The sequence below is a fragment of the Electrophorus electricus genome, chromosome 20 (genome assembly GCF_013358815.1).
Source record: "Electrophorus electricus isolate fEleEle1 chromosome 20, fEleEle1.pri, whole genome shotgun sequence".
NCBI lineage: Eukaryota > Metazoa > Chordata > Actinopteri > Gymnotiformes > Gymnotidae > Electrophorus > Electrophorus electricus.
The window spans coordinates 1,897,346-1,925,180 of NC_049554.1; the positions used below are offsets into that span (position 1 = coordinate 1,897,346).

At 39.3% G+C, this 27,835-nt stretch overlaps 3 protein-coding genes and 1 pseudogene across 8 annotated transcripts; all 4 read right to left on the reverse strand.

The window, feature by feature from the left end:
* Positions 1 to 940: 940 nt before the first annotated feature.
* LOC113579155 lies at positions 941 to 2,521 on the reverse strand (annotated as a pseudogene).
* A 4,065-nt stretch (positions 2,522 to 6,586) lies between these two features.
* Positions 6,587 to 12,363, reverse strand: LOC113579165 (zinc finger protein 2 homolog). 4 transcript variants are annotated; one of them, XM_035520629.1, is made up of 3 exons: positions 12,101 to 12,363; positions 11,254 to 11,430; positions 6,587 to 7,953 (listed from the first exon to the last, which is right to left on the reverse strand). In XM_035520629.1, the coding sequence occupies exons 1-3, from the start codon at positions 12,291 to 12,293 to the stop codon at positions 7,205 to 7,207; spliced, it is 1,119 nt and encodes a 372-aa protein (XP_035376522.1). In that variant the 5' UTR covers positions 12,294 to 12,363; the 3' UTR covers positions 6,587 to 7,204. The 4 variants fall into 4 exon arrangements, with proteins under 4 accessions (XP_035376522.1, XP_026868721.2, XP_026868716.2 ...); XM_027012915.2 differs by lacking the exon at positions 6,587 to 7,953 and adding an exon at positions 8,966 to 10,014; XM_027012920.2 differs by lacking the exons at positions 11,254 to 11,430; positions 12,101 to 12,363 and adding an exon at positions 8,574 to 8,771.
* A 583-nt stretch (positions 12,364 to 12,946) lies between these two features.
* LOC118240392 (zinc finger protein 420-like) lies at positions 12,947 to 14,629 on the reverse strand. Its single transcript, XM_035520631.1, has 2 exons — positions 14,412 to 14,629; positions 12,947 to 14,229 (listed from the first exon to the last, which is right to left on the reverse strand). The coding sequence occupies exons 1-2, from the start codon at positions 14,590 to 14,592 to the stop codon at positions 13,433 to 13,435; spliced, it is 978 nt and encodes a 325-aa protein (XP_035376524.1). The 5' UTR covers positions 14,593 to 14,629; the 3' UTR covers positions 12,947 to 13,432.
* Positions 14,630 to 16,930: 2,301 nt separating this feature from the next.
* LOC113579163 (B-cell CLL/lymphoma 6 member B protein-like) lies at positions 16,931 to 27,431 on the reverse strand. Of its 3 annotated transcripts, none has more exons than XM_027012911.2 (4): positions 23,732 to 24,043; positions 23,145 to 23,357; positions 19,998 to 20,327; positions 16,931 to 18,138 (listed from the first exon to the last, which is right to left on the reverse strand). In XM_027012911.2, exons 1-4 carry the CDS (start codon positions 23,916 to 23,918, stop codon positions 17,330 to 17,332), a joined length of 1,539 nt encoding a protein of 512 aa, XP_026868712.2. In that variant the 5' UTR covers positions 23,919 to 24,043; the 3' UTR covers positions 16,931 to 17,329. The 3 variants fall into 3 exon arrangements, with proteins under 3 accessions (XP_026868712.2, XP_035376520.1, XP_035376521.1); XM_035520627.1 differs by lacking the exon at positions 23,732 to 24,043 and adding an exon at positions 27,213 to 27,431 and having other exon boundaries at positions 18,055 to 18,138; positions 20,204 to 20,327; XM_035520628.1 differs by lacking the exons at positions 16,931 to 18,138; positions 19,998 to 20,327; positions 23,732 to 24,043 and adding exons at positions 22,044 to 22,744; positions 27,213 to 27,431.
* Positions 27,432 to 27,835: the final 404 nt, after the last annotated feature.

The window sequence follows — 27,835 nt, forward strand, 5'->3', positions numbered from 1 at the left end:
CATATGCGTGTACGGTATTGGGTAGCTTTGACGATAAGGTATAAGGATTGGGGATAGCACTATTTGCAATATGCAGTTGTGTTATTCTGTGTATCAGAGGTCTAATTGTGAGAGCGGTTGATAAATCAGTATCACCTCAGATGTTTGTTGCTTATCAAGGTCTAGTGATGCCCTCAGTTTATGATGCACAGATACCCTGCTACATCACACCTGCATCTGAATATCTATTTCAGATTGGCAGAGGTCTTGATACCTTTGATGGCACTGTGTGCATGTCATTAGTGACTGGTGGATGGTCTGGAAGGGAGAGTGCTTTCTTGGTGGGCAAACTGGTATGGAAGATCTAGGCACCGGGCTGACATCACCTGAGTGATGAGTGAGTGAGTGACGATGGTCAGCCGAGGAAACGTGACCGAGGACGGGTAGGATCCTGGGTGTACACTGGGACGACCTAAGGCAGGCACTGCCGCGGTACTGGCTTGAGCTCCTCGTGGCAGCCCGGGTCCACGTATCCCTGTATGGCCCGAACAAATGATTCGTCTGAGGGCTTGTCCTTTGTGCCTCAGTTTCGGAGGTAAGGCCTACGTGTTCAGCAGTCTCATGAATGCAGTGGATGGGTTCTGATAAAGAGGAGCAAGTGGAAATGAGGGATGCGCTTTATCAAGTGTTTTTGTTCATTTTGTTCTTTTTGTTTATTTGTTTCTGAGAGGTTAGTTTGTTCATTTATTTTTGTTCCTTTATATTCACGTATTTTTCAAGTGCAGATGTTATTCAGTTAAAAACCATCCATATATTATGCAATTACAGAAACTGCATGAGAGCTCTCTGGACCTGTTAAGCTTCAGGAGACCTCAGTGTAAGATATATTAATAATATTATTTTTTATATGTAATTTTTTTTTTTCTTTTATTGCCTTGGTGAAGCTGACTTGCAGGTTTACTTATTCTTCCATGGGACCCGCAACACTGGTTACAGATTTTTGAGTGGCTTCCTTCGCCTGGTGGGCCTGGAGCACAGCGACTGCTTCATCCGCCTTAGAGAGACTCAGGAGACTCCAGCGTATGCAGTAGCTCCGAGTTGTCAATCTCTAGGAACATGCCCGTGATTTTCCCTGCAAGGGTGGGGTGCATGTTCTGGATCTTGGGGAACAGACGATCACCCAGCATCTGCTTCTGCTCCTGTGGAGGTTCCGCAGCCAGCATGGAGGCACTGAGAGGTTCCTGGCCCAGTGATTTGGGTGCGGTGGACCTGATGGCACTCAGCATGTTCTGGGAATGCTGTGGGTGGACGTTCTGTGTGGCCCAAGGGGGTGGAATGGAGCTGTGTTGGTTGGCTACTCGTGTAGTAGGCAGCCCAGTTCTGAGCCTGTGGAACAGCTTCCACGAAGTAGCCGGAGAGCGGGGCGGCTGGTAGGGGTTGAGCACTGCGTTGGGCACGGCATTCACGCTGGCCATGCGCTGCATGTACTGGTGGGTGAGGTGGGCCTACCGCTCCTCCTTGCGCTGCGCCAGGGCCACGTACAGCGGCTTGGTGCCTACGATGCACCCATTCATCTCCTTTACTGCCTCGGTGGCCTCCTCCGGCGAGGAGAAACACACGAAGCCAAACCCTTTGGAGTGGTCGTCCTCGAACTCCCGACGTAGATGCTCGTTGTCCAGCACATCATCTAGGAGTTTTACGTACAGGTTCGCTCCCTGGTAGCGAGTCGTGTCGTCCTGCTTCATTTTGTTTGCCTCTTGCCTTTCTTCTGGACATGACCCACATACACCTTCCCGTCCATCTCCTCCCTTTAGGCATCCTCGTGCCTCTCGAAGCTCACAAAGCCAAAGCCCTTGGACTTGCCGCTCTTGTCTGTTATGATGCGAATGCTCAGCATTGAGCCGAACTTGCTGAAGATCTCATTCAGCTTGTTGTCATCCATGTCCTCGTCAAAGTTCTTGATGTACACACTGGTGAACTCCTTGGCCCTGGGCCCCATCTCAGCCTTACGCTCCTTGCGAGACTTGAAGTGGCCAATGAACACTTTGTGGTCATTGAGCAACATGCCGTTTATTTCCCAATGACTTTCTTCGCAGCCTCGCCGGTCTCAAAGTGCACAAAGCCACAGCCCTTAGAGCCATTCTCATCACACACCACCTTGCAGGAAAGGATGTTTCCAAAGGTGGAGAATGTGTCGTAAAGAGCTCCACTGTCAAAAGACTTGTCCAGGTTCTTGAGGAAGATGTTGCCAACTCCGCTCTTCCTCAGAGACAAGTCTCTGTGGGACCACATAATGCACATAGGCCTGCCTTTGATGACGTTAGTTCATAGTGTTCAAAGCACGCTCAGCATCTGCCGGCTCCTGAAAGTTCGCGTATGCATATCCAACTGAGTGACTGGTCATCATGTCCCTGCAAAGCCGGACGGAGACAATTGTGCCAGCAAGGCTCAGTTTCTCGTATAGCATGGCCTCAGTAACGTCTGGATGAAGGTCACCCATGTACAACGAGGCCATCGGATAACATGAAGCACTTGGATTCATCTTTGTAAGGGACATCAGTGAACCTTTCTGGAAATCGTAGTAAAAAGTAGTAAATGAACAAAATAAAATCTTAAATAATTTAACTAAACTACACGAATTATAAAACAGTTTTCCTAAATGAACCAGCAGTTTAACAGAGCCAGGCAAGTGTTGACTGACTAAAGCGATCAAAGGAACACTTTAGCTTTAGAACAGAGATACATGACAAATTGGTTGTTACATAAGAGTTCTTTTAACAATGTTTAATTTTAAATATTATCTAAATGCTAACTATTTATTTAATTATCTAAACTGATAGCATTAATAGTGTGAATGAGAGGCTTTAACAACGCCTTACATTTCAAAATATTACCTAGTTAAAGCATTTTCCAGAAATCGTCCATATGCTGGTCACACTGGATCATTTACTGCATGTCTTAAAATAAATTATCTTAGTTTGATAAATGTAGCAACATTAATTTTCTTTAGCCTAATGCTAGGCAACATAAAACATTAAAGTTAGGTAATGGGATGAAAGCAGTTTACCTTGGAGAAGGCATATGTTCTTTGACGTTAAAAATACTCACCTGGAATTAAACCTAGTAGAGTTCCAAAACGAGGTGCAAAAGACGTCTCTCTTCTCAGAGTTTTAAATCTGGAAAAATAAATACATAAATTACTTTTTTTAATATGTAGGTTAGAAATCCAAGTATAAAGAGCATATATATTATCTGTGCTAATTAATGAATGTATCACAAGTAAACATTTAGTAGGCCTCAAAAATATAACTCGTATGTAAACCAAATCTAAATATTTTTTACAGTAAATTACATGTGATATATTGAAGATTTAAATATTTGTGGCCGCTACCACCACCCCACCTCGTTGGGAACTTTTAGAACTTCATTATTATTTTTATTATTATTTATAACTTGAAAATAATCGCCTGGAATTAAACCTAGTAGAGTTCCACAACGACGTTTAATTTGTAAAAGGATGTCTTTTTCTCTCAGAGTTAGAAATCTGGAGAAGTAAATACATTAATTTATTTCCCCCCATCGGAGGAACTTTAGAACTTTATTGTTTATTAATTATTTACTTATAACTTCACACTGTTTCCAACTATAAGGGCGGTATAAAACATATGAGCAGACATAAATAACATGGGGGAAACGGGAATAGGAGAAAGGGAAAAAATAAGACGGATAGAGACAAACAGACAAATGCGAAATGTATATAGAATAGCCACCTGCACCATTATGGGAATGATGTATGTGTGTGTATGTATTTACCTATGTATGTATGTATATCTGTGAGTACCTGTATGTCCAACTGTATATGTACATGTACTGTATATGTACATTAGTGGTTCTGTTATTCATTCATTCATTCTGAGAGTTTTTCCATCAATATGTAGTCTCTTAATAGATTTTTCTATTGGGTGACACTACTAATTATTTTTGTTTTGCAATTCATGATTTCTTTTTTTTTTATTTTGTAATTATTGATGTTATATATAGTACCCCCTTTTTTACTATTGTCATATTGGTTGATATGTCTCCTAGGAGACATAAAGATGGTGTTGGATGGATAGGGTTATTTAAATCATGGGACATGTGTGTGATGACTTATTGCCAAAATTGCTTGATAGGTGTGCTCTGCCACACGATGTGAATGTAATCGTCAGCTGTGTTTGGAGTAAAGTATGTACAGATTGCTGAGCTTGTGAAACCAATTTTAAACATCCAATGTGTAGTATAATGTAATCTATGTATTATTTTGTACTGAATGCATTGTAGGTTAGTGTTGCTGTCATGTGGTAATGATTATTACACATTTTAATCCAGAATTTGGCATCGGGGGCTAGTAATAAATCTTCCTCCCATTGTCTCGATGGGAGAGTAATTATGCAATTTTATTTCGCTATTATTTTGTATAGCTTGGATAATAGTTTTTGTATTAGGAATGTTTATAAATTCTGATTTGGATGTAGGTAAGTTTAGCGTATTTGAATTAATTTTTTAACCACTGTCAAACTGTTGAAACTTGGAGGTTTTTGATTTGTTTGACTGATAAATGGTGGGTCTGCTATTTTTATGTCTCTCCATATTCTGTCTTATACACTGGATTGTATCCATTTTATTACATATTGTAGTTTATTTGCAATATAATAATGGAAACAACTGGGGGCCTCAATGCCACTGTGTGACTTTTGAATTCTGTAATGCTGAGTTTGATTCTAGGTGATTTTATTTTTCCAGTAGAATCCAGTTATGATGGCAGCCAAAGATTTAAACCAGGTTGGCGGGGGCTGCATCAGAATCATTGAAAAATATTACCTAAAATAATTTATCATTTTAATTGGCGCTATTCTTACCTGTGTAAGGGGCAATTTGTCCATCGATGAAGTTCGTCACTTATTGTTTTAATAGCTTGATTGATATCAAGTTTGAATATCTCTGACAACTGGGGGGGAGGGAGAATTTAGTACCCAGATATGTATTGTGTTTGTAATACATGGGGAATGGGGAATGCTTTAATTGCATCACAGTTTTCTCATGTTTAAAGGGATGATGGTAGATTTTGTAAAACTGATAGAATATTGGAGAAAACCACAGAATGGAACATCACTGTGAAACATCCTGATTGCCACCCTGGGCATCATGAACTGTACAACATGACCCTCAGATAATGTTCTCTGACAGAAAACTATAATCTGCATATTATTACTTTCTCCACCAGTTCATTAGATGAGATGGCATTAAGTAAGACCCTTTCTATTTTTAACATAATTGATAAAAACAGACAAAAAAACTCCAGAAAGCGAGACAGAGAAAGGAATCCAAACTTTAAAAAGGTGCTGCCCTCTTGAGTTACAACAGTAGCTTGTTGAAATTATTACAGATGCCTGATCCACATAGGGATTGTGTCAGTGTTTAACTGGTCAGTATTTCATTTGGTATACAGTTTAAGCAGACTATGGTTAAAAAGAACATCACAACAATAAAGCAAACACCAATATAATCTTGAACCACCCATTCCACATGAAACATTAGATTACTGGGACAAAATCAGACTAACAGAACAACTTTTTAACCAACAGTGCAGGTGCACTTTTAGTTTTTTTGGGTCATCTGTATTTTAATCCACTAAAGCTTCTCACTTGATCTAACATTACATTTAAGACCGATGCCCTGTTATGTCTCTCAGAAGATTCCACTGATTAAGCTGCTACTTACCCATCCTGATCTCTGTACACTTTAGTGATGTCTTTGCTGCCAACAAACCTATATTAATTCATCAGATAGTAACCAAATGCTTCTTAGCGGCAGAGCACATAAATCATTCAAATTCAGGGTTCTTCACCTGTGTGGAAGTGGTTCTGGACCACAGATAGATAGCGCTCCCATGAACAGTGCAAGTTTCTGCTGTGGCTATGAGTCCTGCTTTAAAGTGCAAAGCTCGAACTTGAAGTCAGGAAAACCAGCAAAAAATGAATGCATGACCTATGTATGTGAATAACCTAGACAGGCACCTGTACATCGCTGCTGCCTGTAAAGTCAATTGAATTGACGTTAGTTTTTTCCCCGACTAGGTTTGCCGCAGAGTAAGAAGGTTTGATCGGATAATTACATATCCATACAATAACGTTACTTAGACGAATAAACCAAACTTGAAACTTGAAACCAACTGTATAAAGAGGATTTTTTTAATTTTAAAAAAAGTTAGCTAGTTTAATCAAAACAAGCCCTATTAAATTACCCCATTAAATGACCTAAACTTCCAGTTGCATATTTCAAAAATAATAGTAAGACTAAATTAAATATGCTTTATATGCTACAGTAAAGATGAAATAAATTGCCTAAGGTCTAAGAGTGCCAAAGCTAACTTGCAGTATTCTTTAATTAAAAAGATTTAATTGCAGAGATACATATGGTAATTTGTTTTTTAAGTATTCAAAGATGTACAATTATCATATTTAATTGAATGTGAAAGTTACGGATTACAATGGCAAGTACAGAATATCAAAACTACCACAAATAGCACCCCAAGGCATTAAAAAGATCATTCATTATTCACAATGGATTAGGTTTGTGTCATCACAGCATTTATAATCTCAAATTTAAACAAATAGCCTGTTATCCATCATTGTAGATCAGTTTCCAGTTTTGTTTGATATGAGGTTTTAAATTAAACAAAGACATTTTATAGGTGTTTTGGTCAGTACTTTGCAAGTGAAGTGGTTCCTTAGCATAACATCTATACCAATACTTCCTTATACAACATGAAACTCAAGTAAACATTTGTAAAAAAAAATAATAAAATCTCATTTTACTCACTTCTGATTTTGAAAGAATCTTTAACTGTACTGAAGTAACATTTCCATGTTAGCAAAACGCTTAGTCTTTATAGTCAAACCCACAGGATGAATATGTCCCTACATGTCAAGCTATGAATGGCAGGAATATTACACATATATGAGTATGGAAGTCCATCTTAAACTGTTGTTCTAATCCACAGTTAAAACCTTCATTAGACCTGCTACATTAAAAATGAATAGTTCAGTGCCTCATCACAGCACAGACATCTTTAATAAAGAAAACTTCACTACCAAAGATTGTTAAATAACTCCAAATCGTTTTGCCACCTTGAACTCTGAAATAATGTGAATGGCAAGTCATACCACATTAAGCAAGACCCTGATCATCTTTTGTTTTGTGGCTTTTCTAACGGCTCACTTATATCCTGATGGTGATTGCGAACATGAACCCTGACGTGATTGAACTGAGTGAACCGTTTGCCACAGATTGAACAGCCGTAGGGTTTCTCCCCTGTGTGGATTCTTTCATGTTCCTTAAGATGGCCTTTTTGATGGAAGCCCTTACCACAAAAATGACAGCGGAAACGTCTTAATTTTTGGTGCACAATCATATGGTTCTTCAGGGTCACACGATTTTTAAAATGCCTGCCACAGATCTGGCAATAAAAAGGAATTGGCACACCTTCATGAATAACCAAATGTGATGCTAGCAAAGACGACTCTTTAAATGATTCCTTACAATAGGGACAGTAATGATCTTCTGTACCTTCTTTTGTCCCTCTCTCACAACCTCCACTCCTGCTTTCATTTTTCATTGCATTTGAGTTTAAGTTGTCAGGAGTGCGCTGAGCATCACAAGGTACCAAATTGATTGTGAGATAAGAGTTCATCTGTAGGCCTTCATTGTCCTTCGTTATCGCAGGGAAGGTCCGAGTGACCTTCTCAGCATCGATTTTCTTCGGGGAGGGGTTGAGTCGTGTCGGTGCCTCTGGCAATAGCTCTGCCTCTTCATCATCATCTGGCTCAAGTGTGCTAAGCTCTAATTTCACTCGTATTAATGAAGTGTCATGTGGCTCATAGTCAGAGTTCTGCTGTCCAAGAGCAGGTCCTTCTGGATGGCTGGTCTGTGCATCTAAAATGGATGAAAAAAAAACATACATTTAAAAAATAATAATAATTTAAATCAATCAACTGTGATTTCGCAGGGCTAAGCACGGACGAGCTGAACCCCAAATGATGTCCAAACTGAAACGTCTGTCCGAGACCTCTAAGGGACACGGAAGATGACCGGGCACCAACACTCCCCCCAAATGTGACTTCTCTTATCCAGCATCCCAAAAGCACTTTAGCTATTGCTGGCACTTGCATTGCAGCCCTGTGGGTATAAGGCAACTCATCCAGTGTTTTACATTGTTCGGCAGGCTGCCACACTCACTGCTACAGCTTCAATAAACACCTTCACCTTCTGTCTTCTCCCCAGCCGACAGTCCCCACAACAGGCTGGCAGTACAGACCAGGACAGACTAGCTAGCCCACCTCAGACAGCTGGCTGACTAGCTATCCTAGCAAGCCACAAGCGAAAAATAAATCCAACGCTGCGAGATATGCGGGCTTCTTTTGTCAGAGTTAACCAAAGTTTGCCCGGCTAATTAAAACCAGTAACTAAAATCTGTAACACAACTGGCACTGAAAAGGAGCTCGTTCTGTTTTTAGCCCGAAACAGCTAAGATAAGATAAGACATCTAGCATTACCCGTTCCCGAGTCTCCTTTGTTGGCGCTAGCTTCCGCCAACATGCTCCTCAGATTACGATTTTCCTCTTTGGTGCGTTTGATCTCATCCTGTTGCTCCAGCAGGATTGTCTGCACAAACTGAAGAATGTCTCCAGCGATGCTGGTGAAGCGATTATTGAGGAAGGAGTGAAACGCTTCAAGCGCAGCCATGCCGCACGCTCACGCCGCCAAACTTGATTTTTTCTTTTTTTTTTTGCGTTTAGAAAACGTCGATTTCTTCCATTACCGCCACCTACAGGGATTTCTATATTTTCACAATCTACGCCGTCAGAATACGGAGACAACCACGTAAATTACACATAATACATGACAGTTAAAACAAAATAGATACTATACAACAGGTTACTATACGTTTTATTATTAGTTTTTATTAGTTATGCAATTATCATGTGCAAATGTATTGGCCAGCCAAAATAATCAAAACATGAAACAAAAGCAGTCCCGCATCTGACAGTAAAGTCCATGACCAGGAACTTGGCAAAGGACAGAGCATGACTTAAAACCATGAAATTTCAGACAGTAAAAAGGAGCGTACATATTTAGTAGGCCCAACAGGACAGATTCAGAATCCCTAGTACAGACTAAGTAAGCACTAAAAAATATTGCGCGTACCCCTTTTTTTCACAGACTTGCTAATAACTGTAGCTGACTGACCTCTGTGATGATTCTGAATGTGCACCTTGACCTGATTCGTCCAAATGAAGCTCATTCCACATGCCGAGCAGCTATACCGTTTATCACCAGTATGAGTCCTCTCGTGGTCCTTTAAATGATTCTTCAGTTTGAATGTTTTTCCACAAACGCTGCAGTGAAAGGGTCTCTCTGTAGTATGAGCTTTAAGGTGAGCTTTGAGTATGCGTGCACAAGCATAACACTTCCCACACAAGTCACAGCGATACACCTTTTCCTCTTGCCATGCAGTCACGTGTTTATTTGTTGATGAAGCACTTCCGAACGTCTCATCGCAGCCGAACATTTTTTTAGATAAATGGTTTTGTGAATGCTCTGGCACACTGGACAGTTTCTCATATATTTGTTTACCGTTCATAGTATTCAAATGCTTTCTTTGCAAACTTTGGATCACAGCTGCGGATAAGTCTTTGTTATCGTAATGTCTAGCTTCAGAGTCACATGGCTCTGATTGTAGTGAGATAAAGGGATTTGCATGTAAATCACAACCATTTCTTTCATCTGTGTCCAAAGTAGTGAATGTCCCTGACTCCACTGCGTCCTGATCATAAGCATGTTTTCCTACACTCAACTGCTGGTGGGGCACCTTTTCTTCTTCTGCTATGGTGGCAAGCTCCAGCTTCACTTGTATTAGTGAAGATTTTGAATCCTGTGGCCCCTGGCAGGGGATTTGCTGTTCAAGAGCTCCATCTGCATGGCTAGTCTGTGTGTCTAAAGAGGTGGACAAAATAATAGCAACACAAAATGAAAACGAAATCACATTCTAAATTAAAGGAATTGGAAAAATAAAGAAAAGAGGACAAATTTCCTAATAATTACCAAATGTGTCTTAAAAAAAGAGAAAAAAAACAACAACAACACACACACAGGACAAAGAACCTTCTCAAGCTACATGACATTAAATATATACCACTGCAACCTAAAAAAAAGAATGCATGCTTAAACACTTGGACAAATGGTTTTATTCTATTACAATTACTCTGATTCAAACCTTCAATAAATACTAATTTGCTTTAAATATATACTAAATGTATTGAGAAAAAATAAACTTTGCCTTCCTGGTATAATCATTTATAACACTGGACATTCACATCCATCATTCACATCCAATATTTGTTGCTTTTAGTGATGATGTCATTATAATGCAAACATGTCCTTTTTTTCCTGACAAATAACAGAACCACTGAATAGGGATGCCAACTGCTTGTCTACAGACCTGCAAGTGGCTCACTGTAAATTTGGAGAGAAGTGCTTTATTTCAACTGAATAGGTCCCCTTTTTTTACGAGCTCCCTTATTTTAGCTTTTTCAGTTTTCTGTCCCTCTAATAATTGCAGTTGATCACGATGATGATTGCGAATGTGTGACTTGAGGGGAGTTGACTGAACAAAGCCCTTCCCACACAATGGACAAGTATATGGTTTTTCTCCAGTGTGGATTCTCTCGTGTTCATTACAGTGACCTTTCTGACTGAAGCCCTTCCCACAGAACTTGCAGCAATATGGTTTCTCTCCTGTATGAGTTCTAAGATGGACAGTAAGTGATTTTGGGTACCTAAATGATTTCCCGCACAGCTTACAGCGGTACAGTCTACCCTGTTTGAGTAAAACCTTTTTGTGCGTCGTTAAGCAGTTACAATCTGTGAAAGGCTTACCACAAACCTTACAATCAAACAGTCCATCTGTATGATTCTGCAGATGTAATGTGAGACAAGTCAAGTCATCAAATGTTTCCTCACAATGAGGACAAAGACAGGGGCCCTGAGTCACTTCTACATTTCTGACAGGCTCTCCACTCGGGCCAACATTCTGCACTGCAGCTGAGGCATCAGGGCAGACGAGTTGGGAGCCACAACATTCTAATTTGACTGTGATCATTTTGTTCGTGTGCAAGCCATCATCCTCCTTTTTCTGAACAGCTGCTTTAACTGAGAAACACTTTAAGTCCTCACCATGGGCACTCTTTGCACAGGGAGAAATCCTTGTAGGTACTTCATTCAGTTGTGTGTCAGCTTCTTGCTTCATCGTGGCAAGCTCCAGCTGTATTAGTGAGGGATCTGAGACCAGTGGACCTTGATTGAAGTTCTGATTCTCAGAAACGACTCCATCAGCATCACTTGCGTGTACATCTTAAGGTAAACACAGAACACAAGTGAAAGAGGGGAAAGGACCGATACCTTGAGTAGAGAGAAGAGACAAAGAAAAAGACGACAGTTCAAGTGATTTTTACAGTTATGATATGCTCGTATCCACAAATCTCAGTGAAATATTCTATCGAGAGGATGCAACTTATTTTAGGAGATTTTGACTCTAGACGAATGACACTGAAATTAGCTAGAGAGCTCGCACATTAAAGGCTATGAGGTTGCCTCGCCGGTTGTCCGGGTACCTCCAGCCAGGCAAATTAAATGCATTAGTTTTCTGTGAAGATACCGAGCTCACCGAACACTTTTATTCTCATTCTTATTCTGCTAAGAACTTTGTTATTAGCTAGATAACTAGCAAGTGTACTGACACTAACGTTAGCCTAACACGCCTCAAACTCACACACCACGGGCTAGTTCGCGAGCCAGCCAGGAATAACCAAGAATAAACAACATAAATGTAAATAACCTCCACCGAACGCTCGAGCTATTAGCTTGCTGGCTACACAAGTTAGTTAGCAAGATTTGGCCCTTTTACAGCGTTCATGTTGGCCAGCTAGCCCCGATAAACGTTACCGAGACAAAGGGGGCAGGGGAAGCCAAAGCTTTAAACGTTTTACACGGTTATGCAGCAGTTTTGTAAAGCTTCAGCTACCTGCTGGGCTCGTCTCCATGCTAACGGCCTTCATTTCAGCCAGCATGCGCATAAGACGACGGTTTTCTTGTTTAGTTCGCTCAACCTCTTGCTGGTACCCAGATACCGCGTCTTTAACTGCGTCGAATATCTCCCCAGCAGCCGCCATCAATCGGTTAACGAAAAAAGAATTCAAGTACTCCATTTTAGTCATTCTTGTATAAAAAAAAAATAAAATAAAAAATCCGACGATACTTAGCACCAGACACCAAGTCCTCAACGGATTCTTCTTCTGCGCAACCGCAGTACAGCGACTTAAAAGCGCACTGCCACCTGCTGGAAACGTAGGTGTACAGCACTGACCACTTAAGCAAACCCTTAAAAACATATTTTTAGAAGGTAGTGATTTTTTCAGTATATCCTGCAATAAATTATGACGTGCCTAAAAACCGTACCGTTATTTTATCAGTAGATTTAGTACATTGATTATCAATAAAATATGCATTGATAGTTTTGTTTTAGCAACTTTGTATAACAATTCCACTCAGCTTGATTGAACTTATTTACGAATATATCTTTCAACCTGGTAACCGAAATTAAGAAAAAAAAGTACATTTTCCCTTATTTAGCTCATCCCATTTCCAACGATTAAATAGTTAAATAGTTAAAAAATGTAATATTTTTGTTGTTCTAGCTTCAAATTCATACAAAAATTGAGGGATTCCTGTCCATTTGGCAACACTGATATATTCATACTTATGGAATTTACCTGACACTAGTCAAATACTGAGCTACCACTATACTTTTTTCACTGACACATCAGAAGGTCCCAAAGATAAAGTAGAAAATATGGTTCAGTACGTGGGGAAGAAGCATCATCATTAATCATGAATGTTTTATTTTATAACTGATGACATAAGATTACACAGGACAAAATATGTAAGTGAAATACTTCCATTTGATATCTAAATGATTTGAAAAGTGATTCAACTTACAGTCTACTGTATATTAATTTATTGAAGCATTGTAATTTCTCTTTTGTTTTCTGACTATTTAGGGACCTCTACATAAGTTTTTCCTTGTGACAGGATCACCAGTGTAGATAGATAAAGCACTACTTGTAATGTCCAATTAAGTATCAGCACATGCAGAAAAGAGTGCACACCACTTGATTTGCCACATAACTATGCAGACATGCATACAATTCCATGAAAGTTTATCACCAGTATGAGTCCTCCAAGAAAGTTTAACCTCGCACAGAAACTGCAGACTGATCATATATTTGTAAACAAAACAAGAATCGACACCTTTTAAATCAACCGTCATCCACTACTATAGCTCTTTTGACTGTTGTTATTTAGCCTGATGATTATTACGAATGTGTTTCCTGACTTGACTTGACTGAATAAAACATTTTCCACAAACTGGACAGATAAAAGGCTTTTCACCAGTGTGAATTCTCTCATGGTCCTTCAAATGACCTTTCTGATTAAAACGTCTCCCACAGAATTTACAGTGAAACGGTCTCTCTCCTGTGTGAGTCCTGCGGTGTACTTCAAGCACTTGTGCATAACTGTAGCACTTTCCACAAAAGTCACAACAATATGGTCTTGGCCTCTCTTTCTGATGGACTGCTCTATGTTGTTTCAACTGGCCACGGTTCCTGAAAGGTTTTCCACAATACTCACAGACAAAAGCTCTTTCAGGGGGCTGATTTTGCAAATGAGTTTTGGCTTGAGAAAAACCGTCTGATTCCATGTTACACCGAGAAGAGGGACCTTGACCATCTGTTAAACCTACTAAATGATTCTCAGGTGTGCCTTCACCTTGCATTTTACAGGCTGGGTCATCAGAACAGATGTCCTGTGAGTCCAATGGCTCCAATTTGACTGTAACTCCTGAATTGTTATAAGGATCACCATCGTCTTCTTTATCGTGTACAGTCTTCACTGGCCAGCGGTATGGTGCCCCGTTAGAGCACGTAGAGGGAGAAGTGCGTGACAGTGGATCATTGAATAGCTCCTGTGACTCAGAATCCTGCTGCAAGGTGCAAAACTCCACCTTTACGTTAATTACTGAGGACTCCGAATCCAGTGGTCCTTGACTTAGGTTTGCTGCTTCATGTACTGCTCGACTGTTCCTGTGATGATCTGTAAGGAATGTGTGGAGAATAACTATAATTTACAAACCACATGACTAAAGATAGCATACTGGATAACTGTTTCCTTTAGCTAAAATTCGTTAGGTAGCTAAATGTCTGTAAATGCAAAAAGTGCTTCGTGCTGTTCAACTTAAGAGTTAACAATAAACGTCGCAGCTTTGCCAGCTTTACCCGCTCCAGCGCTGCTCAGCGTTTCCAGAAGCACTTTCTTCAGGTGATGCTTTTCTTGTTTGGCACGATCGATTTCTTCCTGGTACTCGGCAATGGTGTCCTTAACTACTTGGAAGATTTCTCCAGCCACTGCTAATAACCGCTCAGTGAAAAATGCACTTAAAAACTCAAATTTGGCCATTTTAGCGTGAGAATCCAAAATTAGCGAGAGAACGCTTTCTTCTTCTCTTCAGTTTACTGTCAGCGGGGTCGAATTCAACAAGTTACCGCCACCCAGCGACGGAAAACAAAATGTCATACATTTCTGGTGTAGCGCAATTTATTTTAATGTTCATTTACGGGTATCAGTAGCACTTGTGTTAATGGTCTGGTGTTTAAACTTTAATTATACTTTTCCAGTTTTGATACCAAAACCCTTCTGGTTCTTTTATAACATAATTGCAGCAAAACTAGCATAGTCTTACCACATGTGAATACTGTTAGTGTCCATCTTTAATCACATCCTGCATTGTTAAATTGAAAATGTACCAAGATTATTCTACAGACACTGTCAGCTATATAGATTCTGTATAGATAGGCCACATTTTCAGTGTATTTACCAACAACCCCATAACAAACATTAAACACCACAAATCCAAAAGCAGACAAAATATGAACTCAATAAGTGTTTTTATTACAAATTGACAAAATTGATTAATTAATTTCCACAGCCTGCAGATATGGAGATTAAATACAATCAAAACAGTGGAAAAAGGTGAAATGCAATACACATTACATTACTTTTCAATAGCAACATGAAGAATAAATGCCAGAATGAAAGGCAAAGCATCTATTGCATTTCAGTCAAGAACAATATGGTATTTGTGCCATAGTAAAAGGTAATCATTGTCCAATCATGGCCCACTGCCGATTTGGCGGTGGAAGATGAAGATTAAGGCACCCTCGTTGCTTCCTGCATGAGTGACATTTGATGTGCCCTCAGTTTCTTGGACATTAAGAGTCTTGCAATAGATCTCCCAGTCAGTTTATTTTTGACATTTCTGCAATACAAAATAGCGAAAAATGGGTCACATCGATGCAAACTGAATATTCCAAGAGATAAGATTTGGTAATCCATGACCATCAAAACTACTTGTGGCCGTTATGGCCCCATACCATGGGCTATGCCCCAAATTCAGAAGCAGGCTGCGAATGGACAAGAATTGCATTTTATTGTGGCACAAGTAGCTACCACACTGTTCTTGACTGAAATGCAACAATATGTATTGTGTTTTGTTTTGGCATGTTCACAGCAGCATACAGTGGAATGCAACAGTGTTATGAGTTGATTACATTTCAAGGTGGTCTGCATTGACACAATTCGGCATTTCATTTTTTTCATATTCATTTTGGCACATTTTCTCTCATTACACTGTCTAAACACAATCTTATGTGTGCATTGCATTCCACTTGATTACATTTCAAGTTGCATTGTATTCAGTTCTAACCCAAATTCATGCATGTACTGTTTTTTCAATAAAGTGGTCAGATGATATAAAAACAATATACTAGAGGCTTTGCTTTTCATTCTACCACTCAGTCAGCATGCTGCTATTGAAAAGTAATGTCATGTATGCCTTTCATTTCACCTTTCTCCACTGTTATGACGACATTTCAATTTGGCACGAATTTCTCTCCATATAGGCACAAGCGCACTGCTTCCTAAAAGCATATATTTTCACTGAGTAATGTTTGGCATTGCTGGAACTTTAAAGCACAGACCTTTCAATTTCCCGAAAATAATTTTGTTTGATTATAATTTTCTAGTGCAGGCTAAATAAAATAAATTGATATTTTGCGATAACTAGAAAAAAAACCTGATATCAGTAAAAACGTTTTCTTGAGATCATGAGAAAAATAAGATGTGATGTGGAGAAAACACCTAACATCTAAACAACATGTGGAAAAAATCTAATTAGAAGAAAAATACCAGTTATCTTCCCCGAGTCTTAAAGCATTCAGTAGTTAGTGATCACAAGCACATCATAAAAACTCTGTGCACCAATATAAGCTATGGAGTCTAAGATCACATTCGCCTACTGCAGCAATATGAGTAATTTCAAGTAGGAATAAGCAGTACCAATAAATCTATCAACAACTGATGTAGCTCTTACCACAGCAGTGCCCTTGCTATGGTCTATCTGGGACACAATTATGTAGCCTCAAGCAGACTTGCTACATCACAACAGAACAATTGACAGTTAGAATACACGTAGGCTGTGGCATGGTTCATGTTCGGCCAGATTTCGACTTACTCTTTAATTTAAAGCCCAGTCAGGCTTGTGTTTTCAGACAGCATCTGAAGAATGGTTTTCAGAACAGTAGAAGATAGCTCTGGTCCAGACTGCTTACCTGAACCATGCAGTCTCATTTCAGAAACATGACAGATATTAAAAAAGCAAAGATAATAATCTTTGTATTATTTTTTAAAAATATCACATTACAATGAGTTGACCAAAAGCTAATACACTCTGCACAAATTAAGTTCTAACTTAGGTTCTTTAATCATAGTTACAGGAAGGAAGAAGACTATTTGGAGTGTGTGGTGTTCCACTTATGAACAACCGGTTTAGAATGATATGGAAAGAAGACAATGTTTCAGGTCAATCTTGAATTTGTATAACAATAACTTTTTTTTTTCTTTTTTTTTTACAAAGTGTCTTTTACATTTGTCTGGCTATCTCATATAAAACGCTTGCTGTGCTCTAGAAATGCATTAAAAACATTAAGGGCAATGAAACATTTATGAAGACATTTATGGTTCAAGTAAAATTGTTAACAATTGTTAAAACATTGCTGGCCAAAGGGAAACTATTAGAATGGCTTGTACATTTGATGTAGTTTCAGCATGTCGTATGTACATAATTACTTGTAATTATTTATTGTTTTATAACAGTCGCTACTTGATCACGATGGAGCCGAAGGTGCTCCTTTCCCTGACTCAACCAAGTGAAACGCTTCCCACAGGCTGAGCAGCTGTAAATTTTTTCTCCAGTGTGGATTCTTTCGTGCCCCTTTACATGACCCTTTTGATTGAAAGTCTTCTCACAAAACTTGCAGTGATATGGTCTCTCCCCTGTATGGGTTCTAAGGTGGATTTTGAGTACATGAGGATAACTGTAGCACTTTCCACACAACTCGCAACGATAAGGTCTCTCTTTCTGGTGCACTATCATGTGCGTCTTCAAGAGTCGATCACTTCTGAATGGCTTGCCACAGATTTGACAATAAAACAGTCTATCTGTACTGTATAAGTTTGATGCTAAGTGGGTAAAATCATTCCATGGCCCCACACACTGAGACGAAGACTGGGGATCTGGTTCATCTTTCACTACTACCAACTGATTCTCACATCCACTTTCGGACGGTATTACAGTAGAATTGGAGCCATCAGAGCACATGACCTGAGAGTTCAGTGGCTCTACTCTTCCTGCTGAGTTTGCTACTGAATGGTCACCCTTGCTTTCCTCAACATCCTGAGTTTGAACAAAATAAGAGTGACGTGTCTGCTCACTACAAGCAGTCATTGCACATGGAGAGGGGCATGAAGAGAGATCATTGAATGCCTCTTGTGGGTTGGTGTCCTGCTGCACAGTGCTAAGTTCCAGCTTCACTTGTAGGACCGAGGTGTCGGAGTCAAGCCTTGTGTGCTGAGGGGGATCGCCATCTGCACGGTACTGGAGTGAATCTGTCGGGAACATACGGTGAATTAAATCCGCATGCATTAAAATAGTACATCGTTACCATAAAATATGGTTTGTGGAGCAAGAATACTGACAGAGACGGAGAGATTAGCTGGAAATGGATTTATATTAAAGGGAACAATGGGAACGTCAAGTTTCTTTAAGCAATTTTCTCGTTATTGACAACTTTACCCTTCGAATACTTATTCATTAATGCCATTTATGTAAGTAAACTAGTGGCATTCAACCTCCGACATATAGGGTTAACCTATCGACCACAACGCAGTAAAAGGATTTGAAAAGGACTTACTTGGGACATTATTTATGCTAACATCTGCTAGCATTTTTCTCAGATAAATATTTTCCTGTTTGGAGCGATCTATTTCTTCTTGGTATTCGGAAAAAGTGTCTTTAACCGCTTGAAAAATTTCTCCAGCGGCAAAAATCAACCGTTCACAGAAAAATGAATTCAAAGACTCCAGTTTAGTCATTTTGGCAGCATAAGTCATTGCACAACACTGCTGCTTCTTCCATGAAAACGCATCTTAGACTGCAATCGTTTTGCTTATCGCCACCTACTGGACATGCGTGGAAAAGCATAAAATGTATTTTTGCCCTAAAACCAACATTATATAAAAACCTTATCAAATTTAGCAGCCTCAGACACAACAGAAATAACCGAGATTGATTATAGATGAAAACATGTTCCAGTGCCTTTTTGGAAACTGGTGTCACGGCACCATATCTTGCATGATGTGAGTGTATAAAAATGAATTCTGCCTGTCACGAACATAAACTGTATATATAGTCTTTAGTATTTACAGTATATTTTGTATATAGTCTATGGTCACGATGGGACGAAGGGAAGGGTGTTCTTTTGCTCACGCCGCACTGTAAACGTGAACGTCACGCCATTCACGTAGCTTTATCCACCGATAGCAATATTTGGGCTTCCCAACAGAGTGGCAGTTGGGTGTATTTTGTGTATTTGAGGCCAATTTCCATCAGAAGAGTTCTTATTACGAAAACAAAACGTCCTCGAGAAACGGAACAGCGCTGAACTAGCATACTATTGACATCGACATTTATTTACTAGGGATAATTATAGCGAGCTAATCATCATGCGAAAAAAAAATTAATAGGCAGGGAGAATATAGTTTTATTAGTCACTCATAAAAACCACGTTCCTCTGTGGCTGGCAGATTTTTAAATAGTTATCCACAAAAAATAAATAAAATAAAGACAGCATCTAAAAAGAGAAATAGACTAAAAAACAAACTAAAATACAGTAATAAAGTTCAGGCACACTAAAAGGCTGCTTACAAATTGTTTAACTTTTTTAGCAAATAAAATAAACAAAAACCTCTGGAAAAAAGAGTTTAACTTATTTTTCTTAAAACTCTAGCCAACTGACCAGGGTGACTCCGAAGGTGCTCCTTTCCCTGACTCAACCAGGTGAAACGCTTCCCACAGGCTGAGCAGCTGTATATTTTTTCCCCAGTGTGGATCCTTTCATGCCCCTTTAAGTGGCCTTTCTGACTGAATGTCTTGTTACAAAACCTACACTTGTACGGTCTTTCTCCTGTATGAGTTCTAAGGTGTATTTTCAGTGCATGGGTGGTACTGTAGTACTTTCCACACAGTTCACAATGATTTGATCTTTTTTTCTGATGCAATGCCAAATGTGTTTTCAAGACCTGCTCATTTTTGAAAGGTTTGCCACACAGTTCACAGAAAAACAACCTATCAGTAGGATGACTGTGTAAACCAGACTTCATATGAGAAAAATCAATTATTGATTCATTATACTGGGAAGAGAGATGGGAGTCTGGTTCATTTTTCATAGCTAGAAAACAACTCTCACCTCCACTTCGTATCACAGTTTGAGGAATATCCGAGTGACGGCATGTCGGCTTCCATGTTTCTCGTTCACTTGGAACTGCAGAGTGAAGGGCTCGACTGTCATGATTTTTATTCGGAACACTGAGAGTTTTAACTGAGGAGGGAGGACACCTCTGACTATGAGCAGTCCTTAGAAATGGAGTAGTGTATAAAGAAGCTTCACGTAACTGCTTTTGTGGGATGGCATTCTCCCCTACAGCGGACATTTCCAGCTTGACTTGTGTTAGTAAGGAATCCGATTCCTGAGGCGCTTGGAGGGGGTCTTGCTGTTCTGGAGGACTTCCCAGCGCATCTGTCAAGAATACAAAATAAAAAACATTTTAAGGTATCTGATGTGTGTTTAAATGTTCTTAGGCTGGGTTTTCTGGTTATTGAGTTGCTTGCTTGAGGGGCTTCTGTCCTCAGACTGTTTTCCTAACGAAATGTACCTGATAGCTTGACTATAGCTCACAACACTATGCATGTAGTACACAAAAAAATATTTAGGTTTTGGGATACTCTGAAGTATGTTTTATATTTAGGGTTGGGGTAAAACCAAATGCATTTTATGCTGGATTTTGATCACAACTGTAGTGGCCAAAAAGTAGTGTCATTTTTGTTTTCATTCAAAACAGAATTTCCACATCACCGCTACAAATTTTAATGTGCTCCCATCCTCACTGCTTTTGGCCTTCATATAGACAATGGGACTAATATTGTCTGTAATCCAAATGCTATCTGACTGGAAACAAGTAGCCACATATGGTGTCTCTGAATTGTGGTAGGTGTGTGTGTCCATGTTTGCGTATCTTGCGATAGATTGGCATCCTCTTTAGGTTTAGTTGCCCTTGTACCATGTCGTTGGTATAGGGTCTTGCCCCAAACAACCCTGAACTGGATTAAGTGGCTTATTAGATGAATTATTTTGGCCAGTGTAAAAAAATCATATATATGAGGGACATCTAGTTTGATGCACACAGCCACCCTAAGGTCAAGTAACACACACATCACTATATGAAGACTATCAGATTGGTGGCAGAAAACCAACCGACCAAATAAACAATCAGAAAGAGTGACTAGTGCACTTTGTTTTCCCCAAAATCTAATTTTATTTTAAATGCAATCATAGCGGTATGATGTAAACATGTGCCCAGGAGTTTACATAGCTGTGGTGGCATGCTTTTTTTTTGTATCAATTCTTTTAGACTTTTGCCATATGCCTTCTTAGGTTAGTGGTGTTCATCAATATATTAAAAGATGCAGATGGAGAACTAAACTAAATCAAGAAAAAGGCTTTATTTGATTATTATTCTGTATTTCTGAAGGGATTTCTTAAAATGGCTTTAAGGAATATACATCCCTTGCCCACAGGAGAAGTCTAAACTGTATTGGCAATAACATGGAACACTTTACACTGACATCTCATTTAATAATAAAAAAGACGCTGCATTAAACAGTTAGCATTTATGAAACACAATCATCATCAAAACATGTTAAAGCACCATTTGTTAAACACTAGACCAATTTTCCTAGTAACAATATAGCATACAGAAACAGAACCACTTGCTATAAAATCAGACCTTCAATTATGGTACATGCAACCTGTCAATATCTGGGCCTCATCATTTAGATGGTGCAAATGTAACAAATCCAGATGTCATTGCGGAATTCTTGACAGTCGAGAGCATTGCTGTTTAGGAGGTCAGTTTAACACAGTTTTTAACACAGTTTTTAACACATTTTGAACACTTTATTTTGCTTAAAGATCTTTGCAATTCAGCACTGTCCGAAGATAGATCTCTCTCTCTCTCTCACACACACACACACAATATATATATATATATATATATATATATATATATATATATATATATATATATATATATATATATATATATATATGAGAGAGAGAGAGAGAAGATATATATAGATTTTATGTATATATATATATATATATATATATATATATATATATATATATATATATATATATATATATATATATATACATATACATACACACACACAAACACACACACACACACACACACACAGATTAATCTAATGATCTGACAAAGAAAACAAGTTGGACAAGCCTAACCAGATCTTACTAGGAGTTTTCCAGTATAATTTTGCTATAATAAAACTACTTAATTGAGCAGTAAAAGCTATTTGAAAATAAACTCCAATTTCACACCCACCTAATCCCCTTGTTTTCTGACAATCTTCGCAATATGATCACGGTGCTCTTGGACATGAGCTTTTGCCTGATTCCACCAAGTAAAACTCAGCCCACATGCCGAGCAGTTGTAGATTTTTTCACCAGTGTGAGTCCTTTCATGGTCCTTCATATGAGATTTCTGTCTGAAAGCCTTATCACAGAATCTGCAGTTATATGGTCTCTCACCTGTATGAATTCTGTAGTGGACTCTAACTGCATGCTGATTAACAAATCTCTTCCCACACAACTCACAGCAGTAAGCATTTAGTGCTTTTTGCTTGGATTCGCCATATTTTGCACATTTTTTGACAGCCGAAGAGGTTTGCTTAATATGATGATTCTGAATGTGCAATTTGACATGATCCGTCCTGATGAAACATTTCCCACAAATTGAGCAGCAGTGAGGTTTTTCACCAGTGTGGATCCTTTCATGGTCCTTTACATGACCTTTGTGACCAAAGGTCTTGCCACAGAATTTGCAGTGATATGGTTTCTCTCCAGTATGAGTCCTGAGGTGCAATTTGAGTGCATATGGGTAAGTGAAACATTTCCCACAAAATTCACAGTGGTGTGGTTTTTCTTCATGATACTTTACTATATGTTTCTTCAACAGCACGTCATTATTGAAGTGTTTACCACAAAGCTCACAGTAAATTAATACTTCTGTCGTGAGGCTTTCCAAATTAAATGATTGAGAAACATCAGCAGATGAGCTGTTAAAGTGAGATGAAGGCTCACATTCATCTTTTATAACTTTCAAATGAGTATTGCTGCATCCATTTTGGACTTCACTTGCGTGTGACTTATCAGAGCAAATGACTAAGGGGTCACAACGTTCTAGTTTTATTGCAGCATAAGAGTCCATACACAAATCAGCATCACCCTTCCGTTCAGAGTCATTTGTTTTACCTGAGAAAACATGAGGTGGCCCTTGACCTCTGGTAGCAAGTACAGAGTCGCATGTAGACGCAGTGGGTAGCTGTTCTGCCTCCGGATCCTGAGGAACACTGCTAAGCTCCAGCTTCACTTGTATCACCGAGGTCTCCAAATCCGAGTCCGGCGGCCCCTGGTAGGATTCTTCACGCTCAGGCGGAGATCCATCAGGCTTCTTATTCGGCGCATCTGGACGTAATGTAAAAAAAAAGTGTACACAAACATCGCAGTTAGCTAGCTAGCATACCGTTTTGGCTGTCAGACGTCCTGAGTCGTACAAGGAGAAGAATTTGAACCTACAGGACCCGAGCCTGTGAGGAAAACTGGACACATCTAGACCTTACGCTAGGAAACGTAGTTAGCTATCCTAGCTATTAGCTAGGATAGCCAGCTAGCGGTGACCTAGCTAAGAAAACAGCTACATACTGGTCGAAGTTTTGTTCGTCGATTTTAAATTAAACTTGACCGATAATCGGAAACATCACACGCCGTCAAGGCAGCGTTTATCGGATTTAATCACGACGTGACACCACGGAGCCAGGCGGTCCAGGCTAGCCGTCTACCTGCTCCCTCGGCCGTTAGCAGTTTCCTCAGGTGCACGTTCTCCTGTCGCGAGCGCTCGAGCTCTTCCTGGAAGGCCGCGAGCGAGTCTGCAACCACCTGAAATATTTCCCCAGCTATGGCCGCCAGCCGTTCGTGTATGAACACATTCAGAGTGTCAAACTGACTGGTTTTGGTTTTAGAAGCCATGGCGACGTATTCCACGGGTTTGGACCACTAGGTTTAGTCTGGCTTCTGAATCGGACGAGCCTGTTGGTGCGTGATGCGAAACATGGCGGATGCTATGACGTCGTCTACATCCGATAATCCAGTCCAATCCCTAATCCGTCATATTAAAGCGATCCTACCGCAAAGACTCATCCTAATCCGTCAGATTAAAGCGAGCCTACCACAAAGACTCGTCCTAATCCGTCATATTAAAGCGAGCCTACCACAAGGACTCATCCTACTCCGTCAGATTAAAGAGCCTACCACAGACTCATCCTAATAAATCAGATTAAAGTGAGCCTACCACAAAGACTCATCCTAATACGTCAGATTAAAGCGAACCTACAATGCCTCCTCCTAATCCGTCAGATTAAAGCAAGCCTGCCACAAGGACTCCTCCTAATCCGTCAGATTAAAGCGAGCCTACCACAACAACACATCCTTACACATTTGGCAAGCATCTTGCTTTAGGATGACTGGAGCAAATTTGTACGATAGAAAAAGTAAGCACACCTGAAGATGTCTTTTAAATGTTTTAATAATGATAATCTGAACCTAGTAGTATCACAACACACATGCAGCTGGTGCATGTAAAGTGTCTTGAACTAAACTGCAGTGGCGCTGCTGAATCACCATTACTGCTTTATGACATGCTGTATAAAGCATTATATAAATACATTTTTATTTGAAAATTATTTTCTGACTGTTTTGAAAATTACCCCAATGCAGGAGTGGTAGGGTTACTTTTTAAAAGTATTCAGTTATAAACTACTGATTATCTAATAAAATGTATCTGTAACTTAATCCAAAATGTCTAATGTAACATAATCGGATCCCTTATTTTTTGATTACTTTTTAACCCATTCATTTCTAAAGGGTTTCAGAACACCTCGTTTCCATACAGCATGGCCACCAACAGGATCTTGTAATTTTTTTTTTTTATTATTCAGCCACATGAATGACATCATCCATACAAACATGCCCCTTGTCTAGCTGTCCACCACTGCTGAGAAAGCCCTTTAGTGCAGAATACCCAATACACTCCTGCCAATGTGTGAACACCCCAGATAGGTATAGAATGTTTGGCATCGGTGAGAACGAAGTTCTTTCTATAGACTCTATAGTGCTTTGTTGGAAAACACTGATTAAAATACTCTTCCACGATAGCGTATGGAATCGTCTACGTTTTAGATTCTTATTTGAAAGATATCACTTCCGTTAGAAGCAGAATAGCACTCGACTGAGAAGGGAAGCGGATCGTAATCCGGGTTTATCCCCCCCCCCCGCTTTATAACTAGTTTAAACTGGAGTGTTACCTACGATTGCTAGTAACGATTGTTATATAACATTAGAGGGGAAAAACAAACAAGGTCAATGACTAGCTGTCTGAACTACATTAAATCTGTAATTTATCATCAACAGAAGAAAACTTTAATTTAAATCAAGATAACCAACACGTATAATGAAACAAACACACAGATGCGAACACAAATCTCATAACACTGAAAAAGACCCGTGTTCACTATAAATAAATCTAATATCTACATGAAATAAATACCATGTTCATTGTCAAGATGTTAGCACTCAAACTGTCATGTGCATTAATGTAAGCAAAGAAAGGCATGTACCTCACCAGAAAGATTTCACAAATGCACATCTTTTCAAGTCACACATTGAGAAGGAATGAGGTCAAAACACACCCCACCCTGGGTAAGCACACAACACATAGTGCATATTTTAGAAGTAACGTTAGTGCAGCTATTGGGCAAAATTATACCCGACAGAAATAGCCTAAATGTGGCTAAGTTCAAAGTGTCAAATTTGACAACATGACATGTCACCCAAAATGCATAAAAAGGCCTAAGCAACCTGGGTGTAGAAGGGCATGCATGCCATGATCAGAGTTTCAGCATGACTAATGTTTTGGCTTCTCCTTAATTTCTATAAAAGAGAAAAAAGGGGATAGTCATTGGACATTCGGAAAACTCAATCATTAAACTTTGATTTCACAAAACAACCAACCAGAAAATGATGCATCAAATATAATGCAAATCACCACATATAGTAGAAATCTGTAATTCTATCTCCTCTTCAAAAAAAAAAAAAAAAAAAAAAAAAGGTAAAAGGTAAATGTTAGTGTACATAGCACTTGTTCTAAGTGCTTGTTTTCAAATAAACCAATAAAATTTTTTCCAAACACTTTGATGTGCACAGAAAGGAGGTAAGAGACCTATCAGGGGACAAATTAAATACTAAACTAATAGCTGTTAAAAGTATCATTTGTATTGCTGACTTTTGATAATACTAGCCACTTGATCTGGATGATAATTCTGAATGTGTACTTTGACCTGGTAAGTTCGATTGAAACATTTCCCACACACTGAACAGCTGTAAGGTTTTTCACCTGTGTGAATTCTCTCGTGTTCTTTCACATGAGCTTTCTGATTAAAAGTCTTCATGCAGAACTTGCAGGGATATGGCCTCTCTCCCGTGTGAGTTCTGAGATGTATTTTGAGTCCATGTGAAGCACTGTAGCACTTTCCACACAGATCACAGCAAAATGTTCTTTCCTTATGCACCAAAATGTGTGTCTTCACATCCCCATCACTTCTTAATGACTCGCCACAAGCCTTAAAGTTAAATACTCTTTCTGCAGTGGGACATTGCAAATGAGATGTTACATGAGAAACGTCACACTGGGAGCCTGATTCATCTTCAGTAACCCTGAATTGACTCTGACACACACTTCCAGTTTGGACTTCACAGGAGTTCACCTCATCCATGCACAGCGACTGTGAGTCACATCGTTCCAATTTAACTGTGACATGGGAGTCCAAACATACGGCCTCGTCCTCGTCCACAATTTTGTGGCCATCTACTTCCTGAGCCTTGTCAGCGTTTTCTGGGCCACGGCAAGCAGGTGTGTCCCTCAGCGGAAACTGTGGTTCACCAGCCTGTTGCGCTGTGCTGAGCTCTAGCTTTACTTGTATAACTGAAGCCTCCGAGTCCAGTGGCACAAGAGGAAGTGCATGTGGTGGGCTGGCCTCCACTTCTGTAGCTCGGTTACTTGATGAAAACGAAACTGTGGGAGGTCACAACACTGTTCAACTGAACCCAAACTATACATAACTATTTAACAATGAGAGCATATTTAGCTTTATAGAGCTATTTAACTATAAAAATGTAAAGTTAACACATACCACCTCTGTCATTATAGACATTAACAACGAAATGGAGGTTACAACGTTAACATGGACATTTGAGCAAACGACTTACCTGCTCCACTGCTGAGGCTAACTTCTGCTAGCATTTTTCTCAGATGAAAATTCTCCTGTTGGGAACGATTTATTTCATCTTGGTACTCACAGAGCGTGTCCTTAACTGCTTGAAATATCTCTGCAGCGACGGCCATCAAGCGTTCACAAAAAAATGAATTTAGCATCTCCAACTGAGTCATTTTTTCTTTGCAAGCCATGGTAAAATCGGTCTGGGACGTCTTCTTCCTTAGGTTTGAACAGGAGAAATCAACGAGGTGAGAACACTACTACCACCTATCAGAGAGTTATTAGTATTGCTCTTATTTTTAAATGTGAATTTCCTCACTTTAAAGAGCCGTCAGAAATCATGTGACCAGTCTCACGTTAATTATAATTCATTTATTTTCACATATTATGATGATGGCAATTCCTTAAAACAATGTTGTTGGTTTTTTTACTTTAAACTTTAATCTCTTTTACTGTTATTTTGCTCGTTTGTTTTTAATGAATCATTTCTTTTTATTATTCAGCCTTTGTAACTAATGAGCCACTCTGCACCTTGAATGGGGGTTGTAAAAATTGGATAGTCAAGATATTGTTATTAAAAATACAGCATGTATTATTTTAAGATTTTTATTATTT